General features: G+C 44.7%; 1 protein-coding gene across 2 annotated transcripts in view; it reads left to right on the forward strand.

Moving 5' to 3' along the window:
- SND1 (staphylococcal nuclease and tudor domain containing 1) overlaps positions 1 to 26,324 on the forward strand; it is a 417,018-nt gene that overhangs the window by 291,820 nt on the left and 98,874 nt on the right. For both annotated transcript variants that reach the window (XM_023528894.1, XM_023528893.1), the window contains exon 16: positions 12,004 to 12,113. In XM_023528894.1, the coding sequence (XP_023384662.1) occupies positions 12,004 to 12,113 (110 nt within the window). The remainder of the gene's footprint in view (positions 1 to 12,003; positions 12,114 to 26,324) is intronic.

Raw genomic sequence — 26,324 nt, forward strand, 5'->3', positions numbered from 1 at the left:
GGTAGGTTGAGAGGAGTCAATACAAACAATTATAGAGGCAAAATTAATAGAATTGATAAGATGCCATAGTCATTTGGTTATGTGGATAAATAGGGACAAATCAAAGGTAAGTGAGGTTTTCAGAAAGAATAAGAGAACGTGCTGACAGTGCTAAAACCAGACTAGGGGACGTGGGAAGAAGAGGAGATTTTGGAAGAAGATGAGTTTGGTTTTAGACATGTCAAGTTTGAGGTATTGGCAGGACGTCCAAGAGGAGATGTCTGTCGCACATTTGTTGATTGGGTCTAGAGCTTAGAGGACAGTCAAAGACGTCATATCTGTGGATTTTGCCTGATCACAGTGATGGAGAACATGCAAAGGGATGGGCCTTCCAAGAGGCAATGAGTGCAGAGCTGGAAGAAAGTGGCCCGAGACAGAACTGAGGGCAACAGCAGGAGACAAGACCAGCAGCCTAGAGAGATAGGACACCAGTGGAGGGAAGCAAAGGGAGGAGAGAATTTCACTAACAGGTTGGTGCACAGTGTTAAATGCCACACAGAAATGTAGTAGGGTTCTCACTGAGAAGAGATCATCAGATTTGTCGGTGAGGAGGTTACTTTTCCCAGTAGAATTTTAATAGAAGGGTAACATCTGAGTATAAAGTCATAGGAATGAAGGTCTGTTGTCAGGAAGTAGAGGGAAGCACTTATGGTAAAGAACAAAGAATGGCGATTCTGGAAATTCCAAAGTTTGTGCTTATGGGGTCTAAGTTTTGAATGGGGAAATCCGAGTCTGTGGGAATAAAAGGGAAAGATCACAAGTACAGGAGAGGGGTCATTCCTAAAACAGGGTGAAGGAGAGGAGGGTTGAGGGCGCACACCTATGGTCAGTGTCAGCTGCCCCAGACAGAGTTTGTTGAGGCATGTGTCCTTTCCTTTTACCTTCTGGATTACGAGACCATAAACTTTTTAAATATTCATTTTAAATATTGTTTTTATTATTATTTAAGATGTATTTATGCTGTCACCTATACTGATGTTCTCGATCTGGGAAATTGAACTCTGTCTTGCCTGAATTTTTTTTTTTTTTTAATCTTCAGTATTCTTTAGAGTGAGAAAGTTGGCAAACTTGTCCTATAAAGGGCCAGATAGTATTTTAGGCTTTGTGGGCCACGTAGTCTCTGTCACAGATATACAACCGACTGTGGCTATGTTCCACTAAAACTTTATTATGCAAACTGAAATTTGAATGTCGCACAGTTTTCACAAATCACAAAATATTATTCTTCCGATAAATTTTTTTAGCCATTCTGAAATGTAAAAACCATTCTTACCTCATGGATTGTGTAAAAACAGTCAGTGGGCTGGAGTTAGCCTGCAGAAGTTGTTCACTTCTTTACATTACAATGACAACAGCAACAAAGGAAAAGACCGCCATGCTTCATCCACAGCCCAGGATAAGACATATTTACACGTTGAAGATCAGCCTGTGCTCTTGAAGTACTTTGGCGTTTTAGAATTCCTTTCTTTCTCCACTACCCCTTGTGTGTTTGTTCGTTTGTTTAGAAGTTAGCGAAGTAAAGAGCTCTTACTAAGAGTTTCTCAGCTCTCAGTGTGTCATTCATTCTCTTGGGTTTGGGGGTCTTAGTGTTCCCAGTCCCTTCGGATTTCCTCTCCAGCTGGGCCAGCTGACTATACTCATCGCTGGACATTTGCGTTTCACTTGTGCACAGCAATTTCCTATGAGTGAAAACTCGAGAAAGGCGATAGTTTGGAAGTGCACCCCACACATCTCAGAACCATTTTGTTCAGATAATAACACAGCTTGGTTTAGAAAAAGTCACTCTAAATTTATGCGAGTGAGTAGCTTTTACATTTGGCTGCCAGGTGTGTGCCAGAATACCTTCTGGAAGCTTGTATTTGCGAGGTCCAAGTGGGTATTTTCTATGTCTTTCTCTCCATTCTGTAGTTACTCTGCCAGCTTGGACAGTAGATTCAGATTTTTCTATTTATCCATTAACTCGGAATTAAAGAGACCATGATTAGAATTCTTCAGTGCCAAAAGCGAAAGAGGGGAAAAATATAAATCTAAGTTTTACTTGATTCAAAGATAAAGTTGCATGTTTAAAATAAGTCAGAAAAAGCAAAAGTTGAGGTTCTCATAGAAACCAACTCCCCCTCGTTGCTCAGACTTGGGGTTTGCGCTTGTTAGGTGCTGTCTCCATGGTGCCAGGGTGTTACATAAAAGCTCGAGCCATGTGGCTTTCTCGTCATTGGAAAGACCACTGTGGCCCTAGCTTTTGACTTCACATACTTTGTTTTCTATGCAATGAAGATACGAGGTTGCTGTTTTAATGTGGATAATGAAGAGAAACCCAAGAGAAAACATTTTTGGAGGGCGCAGTTCTTTCCTTTGCCCAGTTGTTTCATTCTGCTCCTGGTCGATGTTGATATTATTGCAGCTGCTGCTTGTAGCAGACCCAAAAATGAACGCGTGTGTTGGGAAGCAGACAGCTTGCCATCTCCAACCCCCTCCCCAAACCCACCCTAGAGACCACCTGGCTGGATTGTTTGCAGCCATGCTCTTGGGATGCCAGGGAAGAGAAAGTCCTCGTTAATCAGTGAGAGTTTTTTTCTTCCTTTGAAAATCATTGTTTTCAGATCTTGTTCTGCAGTGGGGAGAATTATAAGATGTTATTCTGATGCTGGCCAGATTGTTATCTGGTACGCCAAGTCAAATACGTTTCTCCCTTTTGGGAATGATTCTTTGGTGTCTAAAGCCAATGATAAATCAAGTTGGTAAAGCCAGTTCTGCATCCTGCCTGGCTAGACTGAGAACCAGAAATGCAGAATAAGGCCTCTAAGCCATCTACCTCTTCCTGTCTCCTCCTCAGTGCTCAGGGATTTAGTGTTGAACACTCATTCACCTTGGTCCTGGAGATAAAGGTACTAGAATTCCTAACTAACTCACCAAGTGTTAACCGATATGCATTCAGAACTTGGACTAGGACGATGTTAGAACAGGTTTGTCGTCTCTATCTCTGCTAGATTTTCTCCTCTCTGATATTCATTTAGCAAATCATTGTCGAAGATCTATTATGTGCCAGGTACTGGGGATACAAAGAGAACTGACATATATCCCTTCCCTCAAATTATTGCAAAACAGGGATCTACAATTAACTGGCTGCTACCAACAACTAGAGAAGGGACATGAGAAGTCACCCCTCTCCTGGGTGACACTGTTACGACTCGTAGCAGAGGAACTTAAGGCTTGTTTAAGGGCAAGCACTGCGCCTCCTTCTGCACATGCCTCCCCTCTACTCTTCCTTTCCTTAAAGGGAGCCGCATTGTATTTTGAAGACTGGGCCTTATTGCTCCTCTTCCCAATTAACTTCAGTTTCTGGTCTTTGAACAGATACATCAGACATTACCAAATCAGAATAACCTAATAAATGTCTCCCCTAAACAACTGGAACTATGTACCAAAAATAGCATCAATCTCACCTCTTGACCAGTTCTGACTTCCCTGACTACAATTACCTGAGGAGTTTGATCCCTTTAATTAGGATCCCTTTATTCTTCTTTTATCCCTTTATTCCAATCACTGAAAGAGCTTTAGCAATGACATGTTCCAAAATTGGCCACAAGACGCCACCTCCCCCGAGATAACAAAAGTAGCGGTTTAGAGAACAAGGGAGAGAATAAAGAATTTGAGACAATGCAAATCCTTATTTTATTTCCGACTCTTTCAATACAAATTGAGGCTTAGTACCATGTAGAACTAACTCTTAGGAACCAGTTGGTCTGCTGTTTGCCTTGTTCTTTGGGCCATTTTGGGAACACGAAAATGTAGGCCCAGCTGCTCCAAAGTGGGATGGTTGCAGTTCTCAGTTGTTAACAGATTCATTGACAGCATTTGCAACTTGAGACCTCTAAATTATTTGTTTTAAACTTATAAACTAAAAGCAGGGTTTTGCTGAGTGAGATGTGTTCAACAATGCAAACCGATTTGGCTTTGAATATATATTCAGGTGATGACCACTCTCTTAAATTAGGCAGATGGCCTGTCGCCCTCTGCATTTTGTGCCAGTGGTTTGAGCTCTGGATTTTGTTCTTGGTGCTGAAAGATGGAATAGCTATCTAAATATCGTTAATGCCAAAGAATTTTTTAAACTGACCTGGATATAGTTAAATGTGTTGTTTTTCTTGGACTACAGAATTTTAAGTATCCTACTCTAGGTATAGTGGGTTGTTTTGTTTTTTTTGTTTTTTTTGTTTTTTTGGTGGGGGAAAGGTGGCAAGAGAAGGTATAAAAATGGAACTAATTGAATCTGGGGGTAAAAATCTCTGCTGAGAGTCTGTGAGTTATAAATTGTCTAGCTGCAGCAGGAGGAACTCAGGCAAAGGTATTGGAATGCAGTCAGTGTGACAGGAAGCTTATTTTGGTGTTCTTTCTGTGCCTTGCCGTGTCCTTGATGTTTACTCCAGGGACTGTGTGTGTAGTAAGGAGGAAGAGCTTTCCACAGTTTCCCACCTGCATCTTACAGCAATCTTCCCTAGGGTCTCAGAGACCAGGGATGAAGATGTCCCACTAGATGAGAGAGTCTGGTCTGTGTCTCCTGCTGTCTGTCCCCTGGCTCTATACTCAGCTCCACGCATGTGCCACACGCTAGCTGATAAAGCCTGTTTTTGTTCTGAAAGTTCCACCAGAACCACCAATTTTGTCTTCTCTGTGGTTTGAGCAACAAAAATTACGTTGAAGTTTCAGGGAGCAGTATTTAAAGCAGAGGTATTTAGATCTGAATATTATCCAAGAAGTCTTTCCCTAAATATAGCAAATAAAATCACAGTTCCCTGGGCTCGGCGGCTTTCACGTAAGCAGAGGGTAGGCATAGTGGCCACCTTTCAGCTTTAGCGTTCTCATTTCCATCAGAAAACTTATTTATAACCCAGCAGCCATCCCCATGCTAAGTTTTTCCGGTATTTCGTCCAGATTTTCTTTCCCCTAATAATTACACCCCCTGCTTTCAGACTAAGCATTTTCCCTCCTTTTTGTGTTTACACCTTTCAGATATTTGCAGATTGTTATCGTGTCACCCCTCTTAGTCACTGCTCAGCCGAGCTGTACAGATTTAGCACCTTTTATCTTTCCTTTAAAAGAAGGCCTCCCCACCCCTGCGTCATTTTCTATTGCTCCCTTAAAATGTGCTCCAGTTTTCTGCATTTCCATGTGGCCACATAGCTGCCTGGAGCTGAACATAGGGTTAGACGTGGGAACTGTTTTCCTCCACTGTCGTTCTGGGAACTAAACATCTTTGCCGTGCTCCAGCCTCAGGTCGCGCTTGTGGGTCAGTGTTGACCATTTCTCTGTATTTAACCTGCATTTCCCAAGTGTGCTAATTTAAAGAGAATGGGAGTAGCTTTGCTTTCTTTTTTTTTTCCTTGAAGTGTTATGTAACCATGGGAAAGTGGGATGTATGGAGTTAGGGATTCTGTCGGTCCCTCTCCTGGTATTTGCATAAGGTCTATAGCCCTGACAGTTCATTAGCCATTTCCTTCTCTGTATATTTACTTCTTTTCAAAAGTATTTCTCACTGATATTCATTCATTCAACATTTGTTGAGGATCTACAGTGCCACTGTGTGCTAGGCAATGTGTTGGGTGCTAGAAAGAATAAAATCTGAATATGATACAGTACCCACCCTAAGAAGCAACTTCGTTTTGTTTGGATTTTTTTTTCACGTAGGCTTGCTCCTGGTAGCAGTGAGGAGAGGGGGCAGATTTAGGGGCCCATTCATGAAAATCTTAACAAGATCCAAGGTTAGGTCAGATCTCACGGGTTCCGGAACCTGGAGGGTCATTGTGGGCCCGAGATTATTCCAGGGACGTCGCTGTAGTTATCCAGCCTTCGTGCTCCAGTATCGATGCAAGTCAGTCCCCTCCTTCCTCTAACTCTGATGGGCTTATTTTGTGCACCGCCCAGTTCAAATTCCAGAATTTTTCTCACCTGATATTTTCCTTTTCTCACCTGATACCTCTACTTGTACAGCGCTGTTTTCCCTCTGCCAGCCTGACTGCAAATCAGGTACAACAACAGCCCGCCCGGCCTCCCTTCCTGTCATTCTCCACCTTCTACTCTGACCTCCATCCGCAGCTTGTGGTGAGGGGAGAGGTCAGAGGCCAGGGTCGTGTGCAGGAAAACACAGCTGCCTGAGGCTGACCCTTAGCAAGGGACTTGGCATGGTGAGCCCCGTAGTGATTTGTCTGGTACATTCTACCAACGGTCTCCTAGACACACGTGCATCTGCCTAACATAATCTAATTACTGCACGTGATTTCTTAATATCCTGCAACCTATAGTCTGAATGGTGAATTCACTCACCGATAACATACCTTACACAATGGTAGAGGAAAATAACGTTTTCACGCTGGTAATTAAGCTTCATTGGCACAAAGTCTTTCTTTTCCATCACTGAGTTTTCACCTTCCAACACAGTGCGTAGCCCAAAGCAGGCACTGATGTGTGTTTACAAAGTGGAGAGAAAGAAGGTCTGCGAAATGAACTGTGGCATTTGTAAGTATCCTAAGTAGGCAGAAGGCAAAGGTTATGTCTGCGTGCCTCCTACGCCCTTCCCTTGGTAATGTCCAGTGTGATGGCGAGTGCACAGTGAACGTGCGTGCGCCCACTGACAGATCCTTCCCATTGGTTATTGTTTCCACTAGAGTCTTGTTTACCCAGTGCCTGGTTTCTTGTTTGCCGGACCAAGTACCATTGCAAAGCAGTCACTTCTAGTTAGGCGGATTTGCCACAACTTCCCTTTAGCTCTCAATAAAGGAAAAAGCAAACACACTTTGAACCTGGAGGCTTAATTATCATAAAACTCAACATACATTGTAAAATAGAGTGAAATAGAGTCTCACATAGCCATCAATAGAATCTCTTATTTAGCCATTATCGTATCATTAACAAGAATTTGTACTTCTTCTCCAAAGCTGACTGACCAAAGTGTTTGTGCTAATTGACCCAGTTAGTCAATGTCTCTAAATGTATAATTTCTTTTTAATAGAATGTTCTGTAGTCCAGCATTTTAAATTTAAAAGGAGGCACCCTGTACTCTACGAGTCACGGCTTGGGTAAGGAATCTCTAAAGGGCGTAACCAAAATTGTAGGATTTTCTGGCCAGGGAGACTCGGAGCTCCCTCATTTCGTAAATAGAGACCATGAGGCCTAGAAAGGTTTCAGACTTGTCAGTGGCAGAGCAGAAACCAGAACCATGATGTGCTGATAGCTAGTGATGAATTATAAACCATACAGAATCAGGCAGATCTCTTTTTTTGTTGTTTTAAATAGTCTTGGTCAACCATCATATCCCAGAAAGCATAGAAAAGATGTGAAAAAATGATGAGTTTTTAGCTATAGGCAGATAGGTTTGAAGGGCTTCGAAGTGGTCAGGGAGCCACGTGGAACAGACAGATGGGGGCCATGTCTTGCCTTGCTCTTCCGCATCTGCCCTTGGCAGAAGTCAGCGAGAAGGCCCCACAGGTCCAGTCTCTCTCTTCATTCTGGTACACCCCCGTAATAGGGAAGGAAAATGTTTGAGAATATTTGGGAGTTTTTTTAGATACAGCGTTTTTTTATTACTATCACAATGTTTCTGTCCTTTGAATGGCTTATAAGTGTCGGGGGACTCTTGACAGTTAACCTGCACCTGTGATGTTGGAGGCACAGCGAGTTAATACGTCCTTATCAGCAGGCAGCACTGTACCGGTGAGTTATCAGAAAAGACAGCTATTAGTGATAATAGTAACAATCCGGAACCACGGGCACTTCCTCACCGGGCTGGGAGCTTCTGGAACTCCCGTGATATCTCACTTCACATTTACCACCTTGGGAGCACTCCACTGCTGCCTGTCAGCCTGCCCAGCTCATCAGCTGCGGCCTTGGCTTTGCTTTCTGAGAACCCAGCTTTCTTTCCCTGTTTTCTTGAGCTTTTTCTTTTCTTCTTTAAGTCCATTGTATTGGTAACAAAGCCGCACAGCGGAGACCCCAGCCCAGCTTTGAGTAAAAGCGCTGCATGCACAGGGTTTACTTCCTGACCAAGCCCTTGGGAAAGGAGGGTGCAGTGGAACCTTTCCTGCTGACAGCACGTGTCCTCACCTGGTTTTCAGCCCCGCCGCCTATCTTTCTGGCTTTAGAACGGTACCACTTGTTCGCCTTCCTGTTAGTGGACAGCATGTTTCCTGACCTGTTCCTTAATCCCCTTGGGACACAATAGCAAGCCCAGAAGCTGATAAATAAGCACTCAGCATAGCCTTTGAACTCTTCAAGAAGCCATCAGGGCCTGCCCATCCCTGCCAGTCCCTGCCAGCCTTCGGTCTTCATGCCTCAGCCGATACCAACCAGTGTTTTTCAGGCTATGGGTCTTGCCCCACTAGAGGTCTTAAATTAATTCAGTGTCATAACCATCTCTTTTTCTTTAAGAAATAGGACAGAAAAGAGACAGAACACAGCACATGTAGTCAAGATTAACCATTATTTTGTGGAAACTTTGTTATATAAAGTGTATATACCCATATGTAAATGTGTATATGGGTCATACCAAAAATTGAAGTTTGAGAAACACTCATCTGCACAATCCTCCCTCTGCAGAATTAGCTTGGTGCATCAGATTTCTAACGCTCAGACATCCAGTATCATAAAACCCTTTGCTACTCTCGCTTCCACTTTGCCCCCGGTCTGATGATTCTGCCTCCCCTTGCCTAGGGTCCCCTTACATGTAAGAATTCCCCTGCCCAGAGCATGGAACCTGCCTCTGCACTCCTGGCAGTGCCTGAAACTCTGCTACCATTATGACCCCAGTGCCAAGCGCCCTTTCGTTCTATGTCTAAACACCAGCTGCTCTTGACTCTCCGATTCTGTTTACCTGCCTAGCAAGAAACTGAGTGCCCCAGAGCCTTCTGCCACCTCTCCATTGTAGGTCATGACACATTCTGGTTACAGCGTTGTTTAACTCCAAACTAGACCTTTTTCCCAGTGACTTTAGCATCTGACAATCTAAGGTTCATATAGGCCACTTACTAGCTTTGTGATCTAGGGCCTTATGTCAGTTCTCAGATACTCAGGGATACTCAGTATATGTGTCTATTTCCCCCTTCATTCGTCTAGCACTTATTCCTCGGTTTGACTCTTTGGTACCTGCTCTCACTGGGTCTTTTTTTAAGATGCAACTTATCTCTGTCCTAATAAGTAGTGTCAGCTAAGCCATATCTGACCCCAAGCTGCGATGTGACAGTGGGGCAGGTTTTGACTGGGAAGGGGTGACTTCAGAGAAGACAGGTCAAGAGAAGCAAGAGTCAGCCCAGAGGAAAAGAAGTAAATGATAAAAGCAGACATAATGCTCATTCTCAAGCAACTTTCCGTTCCCTCTTCTTTTTCTTATCAACCTGCCTGAGAGGAATTGATGCGCATGAATGTGTTTACTTTTTCCCTCTTAAAAAAGGACAGTGAAACAGCCTATTTCAGCTTCCTCCTCTTAAACAGCTGGAGCTCAGTTGTTGGAAAGCAGAGGAGCACATAACAAAGGCCCTTCGTTGCCTTCGCCTCTACAGGGAGGGCTTGAGGTTTGGTCACCACAGGCCCAGAGGACTCTCTCCTGAAAGATATTTTGAATACATTTCAGTTCGACTTGTATAACTCCCTGGGCTTATTGAGCCATCTTGTTTTCTGGATTTAATCACTTAGTGGTCTCCCAGGATTCAGAGAGAGAGCTGCTGGGATCACTTGAGATTTCAGAATAACAGGAAAATGACAGAGAAATAGAGTGTGTATGTTTACTTAACTAACGAGGCTCAAATCTTTTGTACGCTCTTAGTGAAAATTCTTTCTCCTAGTTCCTGCCCTCCAGTCAGTGCCCTAACCTCATCCCAGTACTAGGCCCCAGTTTCTAGCAGCCTTACCAACAGCACCCCAGTTTAATCCCACCCAGACAGATGCCTGCTGAACACTTATGTGAGCATTCTTCCTGTTTCTGCAGTAATGCTTTATCTCCGGTCATGTGGCCCAAAAGTTCAATAGAATTGTTTATTTTTCTCTCTGACAATTCTATTATTACTTAGTTTGCAGATACAAAATTAAAAGTGTTTTTGGCTATTGATACCATAAAAACCGTGGGCTATCTTTCGTTCCAGTTTACTCTAGCCCCATCTCTCACTTCAAGGTTAATCTCAGGCTTTGGCTCTTTGAGTTTATTGCCATCATACAAAAATAAGTTTCACTTCCCCGTGCAGCCCTGCACTAAGGCGCCGGGGATGAGGCAGCCCTGCTGATCTTCTTACCTATGTGACCCTTGGGGAGGGCCTTCAGCTGTTCCGTGTTTGCAGGGGTGGGAGAACGGTCCTGGACACCAGCTCAAGATGCTCTCCTGATGCTGCGCCGCCTGTCCCGCATTTCGTTTGATGTGAGGTCTTGAGGCTTGAAGAGAAAGCTCTCTCCTTGAGCCTCTGAAAACCCAAGGTATAAACCATTCCCTCTCCTCTGAGCTTTGTGACCTTGAATCTGTGCTGTGGGCCAGAAACATGAGCAGCCAGCCACCTGGCTTCATCCATAAGAGATGTACCTTCTGTCCCGGCAATGGTCCCTTTTCCCCCAAAGGCTCCACAGCAGGTGTTTGCAGTAGCCTAGATGCCCTCCTACTTTGCCTTCCCATGCCAAATCTCTTTTTACCTTCACCTGAGGCTATTTGTAAATAAGAGGTTACACCTTCCGTTCTGCCTTATTGCAGCAGGAAAGACCAGCAGTGACTCAGAGACATGGGCACTAACTGCATCCTCCCCATAATTTGATCGTTTTCCTGTATTCTAACCTAGTTTAACTTTTTACTTCATAATTACAGCTGCAATATGATTGGGGGGGTGCTATTTATAAATCTGATTTATACATCAAAACACGACATAGTTCATGGCCTTTCATAGATGAGCACTGTTAGCGATAAATATATTTGCAAAGTGAATGATTGGATCAAAGAAAAAAAGAAAAGACAGTCTAAGTTGGTTAGTAAGCACGTATTCTGTATAAAATATTGTTCCTGGATACAAAGAGGTATGAGAGATGGGATTCTGTCCTCGGGGATCTTACGGGCTAGTTGTGGAATGAAAGATGACTGAGATTTTAAGCATGGGTAATTGCCGAGAGTAATAATGATAATAATGATAAAATAATAAGAGCTAAAATATATTGAACCTTTCCATATGTCAGGCATTATGCTAAGTATTTTACATATATAATCTCTCCTAGTTCACACAGCCACCATGTGAAATAGATACATTATCATTCCAGTTTTAACAAATAGGGCGGCGGAGACTTTGTGACCTTGACCAAGTTACTTACTGTACCATTCAAAGTAGTAAGTGATAGAGTTTGGATATGAATCCAAGTCTCCCTGGCTTCAGACACCTAGTACTTCATCAGTATTCTGTTTTTCTATCTGATTCTGAATGAAAAACTGATGGTACTATTGTCCAAAATATAACCAGAGGACAGAGGGGGAAGCTTATTTGAAGAGGAAAATGACACAGAGTTAACACCTTTGAATTTGATGTAAAAGTCAGATAGTAAAGAGAAAATGTCTGGGAGTCAGCTGGAATGGCTCTCGGGACGCAGAATGACTGGGGATGGATATCAGTGTAATTTAGGTGAGTGCGCCATTTATGTAAGTGAGGAGCGAAGAGCCTAAGATGAGGACTCATCTCACGCCTGGGTGGGTGTGTGTGTGTGTTTGTTTCCTACACATCTAACTTGGAACTTACCGGATCCTCCTGACGGTTCCCAGATGCTGTGACGGAGGGCCCCTCTGCATTGTGCTGCTCTGATAGCATTGGGTTTTCCCACCTGGGCGAGCTAAACTCTTGCCCTGCTACCACTACCTCTACCTTATCTCAGACACGATGGCATTCTCTCCCAGTGCCTGCCTCATTAGAAGTGTCAGGGGACCTTTCCATCACAAATTCTCCTTTTCTCCTGACACAGGCATCGAATGCCCCAGAGGAGCCCGAAACCTCCCAGGCTTGGTGCAAGAGGGAGAGCCCTTCAGTGAAGAAGCAACGCTTTTCACCAAGGAACTGGTGCTGCAACGAGAGGTAGGACATCTTCCAGTTGCTTCTTGTATGAAGAGGGGTGAGAAAGTGGGGCTCACTCGGACTGAGGCTTTCGCGCCATGTCAGAGATCAGTCTGTCACTTTTTCCGGTGCTCAGCCTCCACATCCATGATCCATTCTGTGTCTTCCCACATCTTATTTCCTTGAGCCCTGAATCATTGGCTAGCTGCCCCCAAATTGTTCCTCACCATTAGTGTCCTGGGATGCGTGGGGATCACTGGGCCAACCTAGCCAGGGTCCTGATGCAGAGAGCTTACAGCTCTGCGGTCCTGCTTGACGAATTAGCCTGAGCTGCCTGCCTCCAGCTGGATTTAGAAGCTTGACTAACCCTGTCAGGGGCCAATTTTCTTTGAACATTTATTTGTATCTTTGAGTAATTGCATTTTCTGTAGCGGGTTTTCTGACTTAATTTAATTGTATTTCTGTTTCTGCCTGTTGGGCTGGCTCTTACAGACAGGAGTTAGGCTTCTCATCTGCTAAGGTGCCCGTCTACCTGCTAATTTTTATCAAGTCATAGTCAACGGATCCATCTTCTCAGGACTGTCCCAGTCACTAATCCTACTGGGTGGGCACAGCAGGGGACTGTGCTGGGCTCAGGCTTAGGATTTTAGATCTGCCTGTGTCCTTTCTTTTATAGCGGAATCCATAGGGTCCCTCCAGCTTTCAAGCAATATCGTAATTTTCACAGAACAAAAGGATTGTGGGCTCCTAGAGGCTATCTCACTCGTGGGTCTTTGTAGATCCTTGAGATCAGACATGTGGACTTCTCTGGGATGTCAAGTGATACAAATACCTATTTATAAGCGTCAGCATCTCATTTTGATTTGACGCACCAGCGACTACATCAGGTGTGCGAGGTACAAGAGAACAGGCTAGCCCAAGGTGCCCACGAGGGACTACCCTGGCCTCGAGAGAACCACCACGTTGACTCCTCACTAAGCAGTAGTACTGCCATTGGTTGCACCTCTTTGGATTTCTCTAGCACTTGCCTTCTCGTCTGTGAACGAAAGTGATATGGTAAAAGAAATTCTGAATTCTTAGTTTGAGAGAGATGGATTCCATTTTCCAGACATCAGCTGCAACCACCTGGGTGTGTCATGAGCCCTGCTGGCCATCTGTACAGTGCGGGGCGGGCTACAACCCCTCCATTGTCTCATCAGTTTCACATTGCCCTCTATTTTGTTTTTGGTAAGTTGAATTTATGCTTGTGAAGAAGAATTCTATTGCCATGCAAGGCGCCTTCCCTGCTTCCCCATTTTGTAACTGCACGATGTGGCTTGAATTTTTTTTGATTAGATAGCCCCCTGCTAGAGAAGTATTTCAAGAATCCAGGCTCTCTAGTTGTCTGTCAGTAGCTGTTGCAATTTCTGAAGTGGCCCAGTGATTAGGTAGAAGGGGCAAATGTTGTAGAATTTTCCTCTCTGTGGGCCTTTGGATCATGAACTACAGAGCAGTTTCATGTTGGAGAAAGCAGGTGAGTCCATTCAAGGTCATGAGCTAAAGACATTACAGTGGAAAGAGCAACAGATGATTGTTTTTGTTTGTCGTGCTTTGGTACAGGACAGAAATCCCCACGTTGGATTGCCTGCGACGTTAGTGACATCCTCATCACTTACCTAAATCGCATTTGTTTCACTTCCCATCCCTCACCATAGTCATCGTCCTGTTGTTTCTCATCTCCTAAAATTTCTTTCCCTTTTTTTTCAACTCTTGTTTCCCCAGCCACTTTTCTTCCTGATCATGTTTCTGGCCCGCTGGTGATATCCAAAAGCACAAGGGGGTCAAAGAGAATACTGACCACTAAAAGGAGTGAGTGGCCCAAAGCTCTTCTACTCTCTCATGGTTATTATGATCTTACCTTCATCTGTATGTTTGCTGATATTTGACTTTTGAAAAAGATAAAATTTTCCTCCGTCTTCTTTGATGCCCCAGGCATGTGAATGAGTTTGCAGATCCTTAGCCTAATCCAAAGTTAATATTTATCTTTCTTGGTTGTAGTGTCCCAGTCTTTGACAGCCCTAAGTTGGCGGGGGAAGGGGTCTCTTGATAAAGAAGACCTTTCTGCATCTTCTTAGCTGCTCATAAGATTTTTTGAGCTGACTGTTTTGAAAGGTTTTTACCAGCGGAAAGACAAGTATGGCCTAAACTATGGATAACTTGGAATTTTGACTAATGGAACCAGTTATAGCCTATTCTTTGGGGTATTTTCCTTTATATAATATATGAAAACTGTTTTCTGAATGGTGTAGGAACGAAGAGAGGTTTTCGTTTGGTTACAGGTTTATTCATTTACTTTTACCTGTATGGTACCTTCATTTCTATTCCCTAAGTTGTCCTGCACATCTCTTCTCTTTGCCCTCTTCTCCTCACTCCTCAAGGATCTAGAAAACCTGATGCATTGGTACTCCTGGATGCAGCTGTCCTTCCCTAAGAGAAAGTGTCGTGTGATTGGGTGGATGCCTGAGTGCGGGTCTACAGCCTCCCACCTCACGGTAGTGCTTACCTTCAGGGCAGCCTCCAGTGCGCCACGTTCTGCTCCAGAATCTCTCCTGGAGCCGAGCTGCTGCTGTGATGGCCACAGTCGAACAGGAGTTTTGTGCCTTGCACCTGGTCTCTCGATAATCAGATTTAGCTCAGATCGTCCTTGACCCTGTCCTATCCCTCCCCTTAAAATTTTTCTTTTTATCTTCTTATTTTTGGCCAGGTTTCTCCACCCCCTGCATGCTTTTCCCAGTTACTATGAATCTTAGTTATCATACAGGATAGGAGAAGCACACAGATTTCTTGATTTCACAGCACCTCCTGGGCCCCATGTGAGTCCCACAGGGCCTGGCCATCGTTGGACTCCCGCATGAGAAAGGGGAAACTGACTTGAGGAGGACATGGAGTGGGAGAGAGACCATGTAATGGACTCCACGTGGGTCACCAGGGAAGGGACAGAATGCTGGGATGCAAGGTGCCTAGTCCTGAAAGTGACCCCTCGTTTACAAATGGAAGTACATTGCTTTGGGTAGCCAGCCCAGGAATTGCTGCCTGCCTCTTTCTGTACTTTGAGTGAAGAGTGAATTGTATTCTTTCCATCCCATATCCTCATGTGGAGCCTGGGCACTCCCAGACAAGTCTCTTCTTGACATTTTAGATATCCCTACCCCCCACTAACTTGAAACCTGATGGCTCTGCTCTCCTTAAATGTGCTTTACAATGGCGCTAGTCAGCGTGGAGCCATTGACATTTCTCGCCGTCACTCAGCTCTATTTTCTTGAGTGTTTCCTCTGCCATGTTTCATTGAACTTTTTCTTTCTCTCCATCTTTTTTCATGGTCCTGCTCCTCAGCCGTTGATTTTTGTCCTTTTCCAGGAGTTGGGAGTCTGGGAGGACTGTTTCTGGTATTAGCCTAGGTGTTCTGGTGTTCTTCCCCCCCAGGCAAGAAGAACAGCGGGTTAGACACCTGATTACCTTTTACCTGATTCCCTCTGTGACCTTGAAGGCCAAAGCTGCCACAGAACTCTCAAAGACTTTACTTGCTTTTACTCAGAGGAAATCCAATAAACTCAACAGTTCTTTCCAGCCTGACTTAGTTGGTGTCTAGCAGGGGAAGGCAAATCCAGCTCACTGCCAGATTTTCTAAATAAAGTTTTACTGAAACAGCCACACTAATTGCTCTGTGTACCGTCGATGGCTGCTTTAGTGCTATAACAGCAGAGTTGGGTAGTTGTGACAGGCTGTGTGGCCTAAAATATTTACTATGTGTCCCTTTATCAAAAAAAAGTTTGCCGACCTCTGCTGTACAGAGTTGGGTTTAAGTGGCTTGTTATAACCTCAAAAATGAGAGTTTGCTCTTGTGTCCCCTGCCTTTGAGGCCAGCTGCTTCTGGACCGCGCAACATGAGATCATTGTGTTTGTTGCTGTAACTGTGACTACGAGCCGAGTGCTGTGTCCCTTTAAATGGCATGTGTTGGTGACACCCCCTTTGCCGTGTACCCCTCCCCTCCCCAAATACAGCTGCCTCGTTCAGGCAGTTCCCTGCCACACTGCCAAGGACAGGGAGGTCTGTTGTGATTTCCCAGATGGGTACTGTGCCTATTGCTAGCATCTTCCCAGAAGCAGTGGTAAGAGGTAGCATTAACTGATGGGTGGATAACTAGCTGGAAAGTGCCAGCTCCTAGGTTTTCACACTCCAGCTATCTTGTGGTGCTGGGCAAGTGATTCCCTCCTGCCTTAGTCTCCCTGCCTAAAACGTTGATCCTAGGGATCCCAAGCCATCTCTTCCTTTTGGAGCTCTTCGTATTGGTAAAACAGTCATTTGGGATCTTTTCACACCTTGCCAGGAGGCCAGCTGGCCAGCACTCACTGACCAGCTGCTGCCTACGCAGCACTGGGGTCACTGTTAGGAAAACCTGTGCTTTTTCAGAGGGGGCCATAAGGTGATATTAAAAGAGATCGATACCACAATTTAACCGTCTTCACAGTTCCAGGCTGTAGGAGGTGCAGTTCCCTAGGGCCAGGTGGGGAGAGATATAGAGAGGTTTGCTGATCATTTCTCAATGACCCCTTATCCTCTCTGAGATCTCAAAAATTGTCCCTTGCTGCTGCCTGGGAAATGACGCCCTCATGCTGGACAGTCCGAGCCGAAAATTCTGGCTGCTGCCCTGACCTATTTCCCTTCTTCCTGCTGGCATCAAAGGGAGAGTGTCCCCCTGGGGAGTTCATCCTGCAGGCTGCAGTGGCCAGAGCACAGTCCTGGATTCTCTCTCTCCCACCGCCCCCTGCATTTTTACAAACAGTGATGCACGGAAGCATTACAAGCAGCTGGCGCTGTTTGAAGAACATGTATCTCTTTCTGGGAATATGGATTCGGCAGTGAGTACTGGTATGTATTTATGGAGGGGGTTCGTCCAGAAAAGAAAACTTAGAATAAAAGGAAAGTGGTTCTCCTTTGTTTCAGCACCAAGTGTGCTACATCTTGTCTGAAAACGATAATCTGGTCTGAGCAGTTTACCGTGGATCTAAATCTGTGCTTCCCCCCACAACCTCTGCCCTTCCTCACATTTCCCTTCAAGCCCTGTGGTAAATGCTCTCTCAGCCTTCCTGTTCCGGTCTGTCTGTGCAGGCCCTTTCCTGTCCAGGAGACACATGGGAGGAGAAACAGTAGCAAAGTTATATCTCTAGGTCAAAGCGATGAGGATGGTTCAAGCCAGAGGGAAATCTTTGAGGGCAAAGGACACCTGGTATGGACGAGGCCAGTGACACACTGCTCTCCCACTCTCCCGCTCTCCCTGAGTGCTATGCCACAAATAATAACCTGATGGAAAAGCCAGCCAGCTGTCCTGCAGTATTTCACGTATTTGCACAGACGCTCTATTCTAGCTTGTCTCCACCAGTGCCGGGAAAGAGGGAATGCAGTAAGCCCAGTCCTCCAAACAGCCCTCTTAGCCCACCAGGTGTGAAAGGCTGTGTGGGAGCTAAGGCTTTTCTCACCTCCCCACACACTCTTGACAGTTATCACCCACCAGTGGTCTTTCTGATGGTTTTCCACTTAAGGCTCTTTTCTTTAACGGGCTCAGGTAAAGGTCTCTGACTTAATAGGGATAAAACTTACAGTTTATATAGCATTTTTTGGTGTAAAAGTGCTTTCATATAAAATATTTCATTTTAATCTTAAAGCAAACCTATGAGAAAAATATTATCCCCTTTTCACTGTTCGGGAAACTGAGATGCCCAGTGACCTGCGTCTATTCAGTTTATTTTAGAACAAATACCAAAACTCAAATGTCTCCATTTCTTTTTCTACCCCAAACTTTACCAATGTTGCTATTAGAAGGCAGTCATTCTTTTGGCCATTTTATCATTTCACAGCCCTCAAAGGGTCAGGAGCTAGTTAATTTGCGAAGGACTTCCCCGAGGGTCCAGCAGTGACTGAGAATGGTTCATATCCTGTAAGGAACCGCAGTCCGACTCTGGATGCTCACAAGACCGCGTGAGATCTGAGGGATTTCCTGTGGCCATGCCGCCCCGAAACACTTACTCTGCTCTTGTCACAGCTCTCACATCGTTTACTGCCTGGTTCTTGCTTCATGTGTGGTTTGACCTTTGTGGGCCTTACTTTTCGTACGTTTCCTCTGTAACCTATCTTCATTTCAATTTGATCATATATATCTATATTCCTATTTCCAATCTTTCTTAAAAGACAAATCTAAGCAAGTATATTGTGTATAAATATAGAATTACCCACTGCCTCTAGGTTAAAGTCTCATGTCTTTAGTTTACATTTATCCTTGATTACCTCTCCAAATTCACGTCTCACCCATTACTCATTTCATGATTTGTATCTCATCAGAACTGGCCTTATTATACTCACAGTTCTCCATATGTATCATTCCATTTCATCCCTCCCATCCCTGAGGTCAACTTAAGCTCTCCACGTACTTTATCAACCATTCCCTTTCTCTGCCATCTTATTCCTACCCGTCCTTTAGGATACACTTCCTTTTCTAGGAAGCCTTCCCTTGATCTCCCAGGCTAGGTAAGATGCCCTTCCTTCAGTCCCTATGGGTACATGACAGAGCTGTCATGTACTGACCAATGACGTTGAAGGGATCTGTCTGTGTTGGTCTCCCCACTAGATTCTAAGCTCAAGGACAGGAACCATGCTTTTGTCTTTGTGTTCTTCGTATTTTTGCCTAGTGTATGAGATACTCAATAGATAGATATTCATTAAATCAACTGATTCCCTGCGACCTAAGTCTAGAGATTAGGAAGAAAACCTATTCTTTTGCTTCTTTTGGAAAGCTCAGCATTAATGGGGCAGAGAGGAAGACTTGGGAGTATTGAGGCTGGAGACACAGCTACTAATTCAATAACTTTCCATTGTAAAAGTTCACCAAGACCTGACTGTGCACTTACCATGGGACCTTGACCTCCCTGGGTCTCCCCCATTTGTCCAAACAGGATACTTAATAGTAATGAGATAATAACGTGTATGTGTTGAAAAAATTCAAATAGGGAGCATTAGTGTCCCTTCATCACTCTCCTAATTTAAGCTACTCATCTCTTTCCCTCCCTAATATGTTTCCCATCCTCTGCTTTTGTGGATCAAACTATTAAATGAGGTGAAGGGCTTATTTTGAAGTTCAAGTCAACAAATTCTTGTTCAGTGATAAGCTGTAAGCACTATGAGAATACCATGCTGTTATCTGTCCACTTACAGCCCCTTCATTTCTGGGCTCCCTGCCCTTGCCCAGTATCTCTAAAAGTGCTGGAAGGAGGGCCCTCTAATCCTGTTCCAGCCCCTAAATGCAAATGAGAAGAGGTGAGATTGAAAGGAAGAATGGGAGATACTTGTCACATTGCCCTTTGTTTCCTTTTCCCTGGCAGCTGGATCTCCCTCCCCCCCACCCCTCCACTCAGCTTTTAAACTCGGGTAGCCAGTCACTGGTAGCTTCCCCAAGCAATCTCCGCAGCATATGCTGATGGATGCCAACAAACTGCTCGCTCCAGTGGGATTCCTCTCTGCAAAGCTGCTGGTTCAGCTAGGCCAGTGTCTGTTTCTGTGTTCTTCTGCACGGAACTTTCATAGCCAGTCAACCATAGAATTGTACCCATTCTTCTGAAATGGCTGCTGGGCCTAATTTTTCTTGGGCTTGGATAAGATCCCGTTACTTGTAATTATGTCATACAAGCTGACTGTTACAGGTTTGACAGGCCTCACTGCCCTCCAGAGGCTGGTATTCACATCTTAGGCTAGCTGTGGGGTTGGGGGCAGAATACATGGAATAAGGTTTAGGAACTCAAGAGATTTGGGCCTCCTCGGGACATGTAAGAAGGTCTCAAGGACATAATTCTATCCCGGGGAAGAACATCCTTTTCAGCAGAAGGATTCTTCCTTTCCCTGGAGAGTTGGTCCCTACTATTGTAAACTCTTCCTTGAGAGACTTTCATGTTTTCTCTGCCAATTCAATTTGTTTTTCTTACTGTTCCTACCAATAAAAGAAAATAAGAGGTATAATCCTTAAACCTGACAAATTCAGTTTCCTCCACAAGTAGAAGCCTCAGCAATGCCAGGGCAGATGCCGGCACTGATTTTTCCGCCCCGTTTTCAGTTCTGACCCACATCAGTGTCCCAAACATAACTTCCTCCTACGCCTTTCCCCTAGAATGGTCCACAGTACTTAGTTTGAACCTCATCTAAAGCGAGGCCTGGAAGTGAGTACAGTGGGCACTGGTTGCCATTGGAGAATGCATTTACTAGTTCACCACAAGACTGTCTTTACAAATACAAGGTCATGAAAATCCTTCAAATAGAGCCTTGCTAAGCAGAAACCCTGCCACCTCTTGTATTCTACACTGTCTGCTTAGCTGCCATAAAATGATGTTCTTTACGAGCCATCCCTGTGGAAGATAGCTATTGCCAGGCACATTCAGCCTCCTGGTCTACCTTCTGTATAGCTTTGTAGAGCCTGTGACCCAGAACAAATGGAGAACTGCTGTCAGGAGTAAGACACTGCCGGGCTCCTCAGAGGTGAGGATTGTGCTAGGAGAGCTGGGTGCCATTTATTTTAATTAGATGTATCTGATGCCCCTAGTGACAACAATTCCTGGTTTCTCTTACCTCTTGAATCATCCTGAATACTCACTGCTTTTTGAGCTTCGGTAAGTAAGTGTTCTCTTAAAAAGGGGGGCGGGTGGGGGGCTAATTTTTAATAAGAAAGGGCTGAAGAAAAAGTTACGAATTTTTGTTTTTCAAATGAAATCTCTTTTTATGAAGTCTGTCCACTTCCTTCTGGAAGCCTAATTTGGAAACTAGATCTCTATTTCATTAATATCTTCTGACTAGCAGATCATATTTCCTTTCCACACAAAATATGACCTCATCCAGACTTGCCCACTCTCTGTCTTTGGAAGAGCTTCACATAAGACCCTAACACCCATGTAGACTTGAGTGTGAGTGTTGATGCTGACATGTTTGGGGGTCTTTAGGCCTTGTGCCTCCCTGTTCTGTTTATCCTGACCATTCCCAGACATGCCTACTGCCTGAATGTTAATAATTTCCCCTTGGAATTATATAATTCAGCTGACATCTTTTTAGAACACAGCTCTTAATATACAATAGCAAGACTTCCAGCAAAGAGTAAGCAGATTGTAGATTGCATTTTCTCTCCAGGTAATACTAGCGTTCTGGTGTTTCACATGTGACTCCCCCAAGGACACAGGAGTGACTGTTCTGCTAGATGAGCCAACCTTAACCCTGCCCTCTTCCTGTCATTAGCATGGCCACTCCCTGTGTCTGTTGCCAAGCACTGGACGAGATCCTCTATGGTCCAAACCAGGCTTTATTGATGAACTTCCCATTTGCCACTCCACCCGTGACAATTTCTGGTCAGCTGAACTTAAATGGATTTTGAAAATGAAAGTGACCAGTGGTCTGTTATGAAATGCTGTGGTGCATGAAATAAGATTATGAGCAAGCTTTTGAATTAATAGCAGAGATACCCTAACCTGGTCTGAACAACATGTGTCACATATTCGGGAAGGACAAGCTCATTCTTAAACCCATCGCCAGAACATGTAAGGGCATCTTTCCCTTCCTGGTCACTTAACAAGAACTCTGTTAGTAACGTGTGCAGAGTCGGACCTGGGTTCTCATTGCAGCTTCACCATTTACTGTGTGATCTTGGACATGCTCCTTAGCCTCTCTAAAACCAGAGCGATCTCAGTACATAATAGAATTCAGTATGAATGGTGCCCCTGGGGTTGTGCAGTGCAGCCATCCTGCCAAATCTAATGGTCTCACCTATAACAAGGGTACCTTTTCTATAGCATTATTGTGGGAATAGTGTACATATGTAAAGTGCTTAGCATTGGAGCCCTGGTCGAGAGTAAATGCTCAGTGAACAACAGCTTGCATTATCATTTTTATTATGAGTCAAAGTTCTCTCGGGGTTTAGCTAAAATCTATCATTAGAATTTCAGTATGGACCAACCACTATCTCCAGAATAGGGAAGTAAGTTGGGCATGTGTGTTGGGAGTAGCACTCATGTTAGAATCAACAAAGAACAATAGTTAGTTCTCTCCAGTGCTCCTCATGCCCCAAACATGTCTTAAGCCAGTGATGGCAAATACGTACATGCTACCCCGTCCAGTCTTATGTCCATGGAAGACATTTCCAACCAGTCACAGCATTACTTTGCCTTGGGGCTCAGAACCTTCTCAATACAAGGCTCCTACAAGCTACTGCCAGTTGAATGGATTTGACACTCGCATTGATACCTATTTGCCATCTTTGGTCTAAGTTTTCAAAAGAACATTTAAGTACCATCAGGGGTCATCTGGTCTCTTCTACAAAGTAAGATAAAAGACAAGGTCTCTTTGCCTCTACTTCTGCAAAGTCCTATACGTTAAAACCCTTCTTTCTAGGCAGTGTAATGTTCAGTGGGAAAACGAAGGTCTGGAGGTAGTGCCGAGGAGTCCTAACCTTGATGTAGATGGATAAAACCAGCCATTACCAAGAGCGAGGAGGCTAGGACCCCACAGATGCCGCGTAGACATCTGAGAAATAAATATGTCTCGAGTAGCTTTGCTATACACTCGGACGGCCAGAGTGGCATTTGGAGATGTTCTGCCAATACCAGTGGCGCTCCATGCTTTCCCTCTGTTTACACGAGATTTTTGACCTTGCTCATTTCCCAGTGTCACTGTGACTTGAAAATGAGGGACACAGGGATGACTTATCTGGATCCTGGCATCCTTATCCTCTGATGGAATAGCAGAGCTCTTTTTTGTCCCCGTACCACCTTACTATGACCAAAGCAGTCTAAGACAGCCGTAGGTTTATTTTTGATCTGTATTAAATTAGAGGATTGGAGAATATCAGGAAGAAGCTCTCAAGAAATGTCCAGGTCTTAACCAGAGTCAAGCAAAGGACCCCAAGACAAATCCTTTGGGACAGTCACTGCAGTGAGAACAAAAGCTCTCCATGGAGTCAGGAATGAAAAGTTGAATGGAAACTGCTTCACTTTTTCTTCCCAGGTTAGCACAATGCCTCCCTATTCTCCCTTTCCGTTTTCTTGATGCAGTGGGGTTCTATTTAATGGTTACTAGGGAAGGATCTTGGCATTGAATGTACAGCTAGAGGCGAATGATCATGCAAATAAGACCAACAGGTCTCTCCATCCCTTACCGGGGGCCGCATATGCCACTTCACTTCAGAAGTCTCTACAGTGTTTGCAGATGCTGTTACCTCTCTAGTTAAACAAATCTAAAACTACTGACCCGGGATTTTTATAGCAATGCTGCAACCTTATATGAGGAAATGCAACAAATAGTCCATTACCACTGATTGGATATGGATTTTTGGCCTGGCCACGTGCCACTTGGTAATTTTAGAATAGGGTCACTTTCGGAATTGGAAGATTCCTTGAGGGAGGGGAGGGTACTGGTGTTTGCTAAGTAGTTGTTTCCTGTCTTTGTGCCCTCTCACAGCCATACGCCCCACCTCCGGAGGGCAGGGCCAACCTCTATGTCTGCCTGGCAGAGACAGCCAGAGCGCATCCTTCATCAGCTCACAGGGCTGCAGACGTGGCCATTCCCAAACGCCCAGGGTGCACTTAACTACTTCCTCCTCATAATCTCAGCACTTCCACTCGAAACACATCAGCAGCTTTGTAACTTGCATTTTATTTTGCTCTACGTTTTGGCCCTTCAGATATCTGTGGGAGGAGGGTGGGGAGACTGGCAAACCGTATTGTCACTGGTTTCAGAATCACAGTTATACCCTGAGTTATTGTCTCTAGAGAATCGTTTAAGGAAGAGTGCCAAGAGCATCCTGAAGGGCTCTCACTGTTGTCACACATGAGTTTTTAAGGTTGGATTCTGTTTCATATTTGACATGTGACTGCCTGCCTTGGTTTCAGCATCTGTGAAATGAGAGCATTAGGCCCTGTTCTGCCCGGAGAATGCTGGAAGGTGATGACTAAGACGTGGTGCTGAGGTTCCTGAGGGGCCCTGCAGTTACTTAGTCCTACTCAGTAGAAAAGGATTGCCAGGCCTCAGATGATGAATGACCACACTCTAGCCAAAGGCACTGTGTGACTTGGAGAGGGACCGCTGGTCAGTTTTCCTCCTCTGCATCTGAATAGTTAGACCCAGTTGATGAAACGGAACTGCTGGTCCTAGACACCAAGCTCTGACCGACTATTCTTTACCTCACTGTGCTAAATTTTGGTCAGTTTTCCCTTTTTCTGCCATAAAATCTGTGTTAAGGTGCCATATTCTTGACACGACTTTGGTGCCAATAAGCAGAAGCTGCCCCGGAGTACCGAAGGGTTCTCTCGGTCTTCCTTACAGCCGACAGGTTGGACTAAGCCCTGAGAATCAGATTCTCAGTGTATGTCTTCCTGCTATGGGTGTTACGCCCATCTGTCACAACAACGTGTCCCGTCTCCTGGTTCTCTAGGTAAGGCTAGAGATTTACATGTACAGTTTGTCATCTTCCCTGTCCGCATGTGGTCATTGTCCCAGAATTCAGATCAGATCTCTCACATTTTGACCCCAGCCTCCAATCTCTGTGGCATGTCTCTCAGCTCAGCGTGTTTCAAAGGACACACTTGAACCCCAGAAGCCATGATATGAGCTTTGTTATTATCAAGAATGATGCAAGATAATTTCAGCTTACCTGCTGCCTGTCTGGTTTTGGGGGGTTTTTTTGTTTTGTTTTGTTTTGTTTTGTTTTGTTTTGTTTTGTTTTTTGGCAGTTGACCCAGGGGTGGGGTTAGAAAGGCGAAGCTAGAGATTGCCCTTGAAGCTTTAGATTCTTGCCTTCCCATACAGAATTATAGTCAGCTATTGAAATAGTCCAGGCAACCACCACTAAAGTGTGGCAACTTTTAAAAAATCAGGCCTCGGAATCCGATGTACAGACTTCTAGCCTTGCATCAAAAGAAGCCATGTGGTTCCCCGTGCCCTGCTGCCCTGACGAGGCAGAGCAAGCACATGGAGTGCAGAGGGAGACCCCGAGACTGTTCTCCATGGCCAGCCCTTCAAGGAGTGAGGAAGGGCTCCTCGTGACACATTCACACGTGCATCTAAGCGTGCCTAACACCCTGTGACAGCAAGACTAACTCCAGGGACATAGAGCATTCTCACACTGCCCAGACTCCTTTCATCTGTCCTTTCTCTTTCATTCTTTCACCCTCCCCCTTGCATTTCTGTAATTGGTACAGTATCATTGAGAGGTGTTAAAGAGATCAATAGCAATTCACCTTTTCCCTTATTGATTAAAGTGACAGCAAGTGAAAACAGCAGGCAGTACCAATTCATTTGTCATAAGCTATCCATTTCCTAACAGGCCACCAGTGACCTCTCCCTCTGCCTCTTACATTGCTGATCTGCAGCTGGGGTTACTGTCGTTGCCAGGCTGCTTTAACGGGAATGAGAGAACCCTGTGTTTGGCTCCTATAATCAGAGCTGGGGGAGGAAGGAGACTGCAGGTAATGAGCAAGAAAATAACTATGCAGCCTGTGCTTTGACTGACTTTATTGGAGGGGTTCACCACATGTGCTGTGCTCTCAAGAAGAGACAGCCTAGCATCAGTTGATGGACGTTGCTGCCTCACCCAGCACTTCCCTCCCCCTTGTTTTTCTAAAGGGCACAGCCTGCCTTTATTATTTATTTTTCTACAGAATATAAATTGAGTGCGATGAGTGAAAAGCCCATGACCCCTGTGAACTAGCTCTGTTTTCACTGAAGGTGCAAAGGTTTGTCATTCCCTACATGAGCCTCCTCAAGTAGCTTTGGCTCACTGTAGGGAATTTGGGGTACCTGAGGTCGAATGTGAGTCAGGGGATTAAGGAAAGGTTCTCTTGCTTAGGAGGGGTTTGTATCCACCAGGGCGTGAAGAATGGAAATAGCGTTTATCAGCTGCTTAACTCTAGAAACAAAGGAGAGGAGTGTGTGTGTGTGTGTGTGTGTGTGTGTGTGTAAATGCCCTCTTATTCTTACTTGGGAAAGGTGATGGAGACCCCCTTCATGACATTTCAGGTGCTGTGCACTAAAGAGCTCATTTTTAAAACTGCGTCTCGAATTGCAAATACTTATTACTTCACTCACCTGCTGGGATGACCAAGGGTCTTTGAGTCCCAGGGCTCTTAAAAGAGAAGTTAGCACTGACTACAAAGGCAGAGCTTGGTTAACGCAGC

Source organism: Pteropus vampyrus, unplaced genomic scaffold (genome assembly GCF_000151845.1).
Source record: "Pteropus vampyrus isolate Shadow unplaced genomic scaffold, Pvam_2.0 Scaffold33, whole genome shotgun sequence".
Taxonomy (NCBI): Eukaryota; Metazoa; Chordata; class Mammalia; order Chiroptera; family Pteropodidae; genus Pteropus; species Pteropus vampyrus.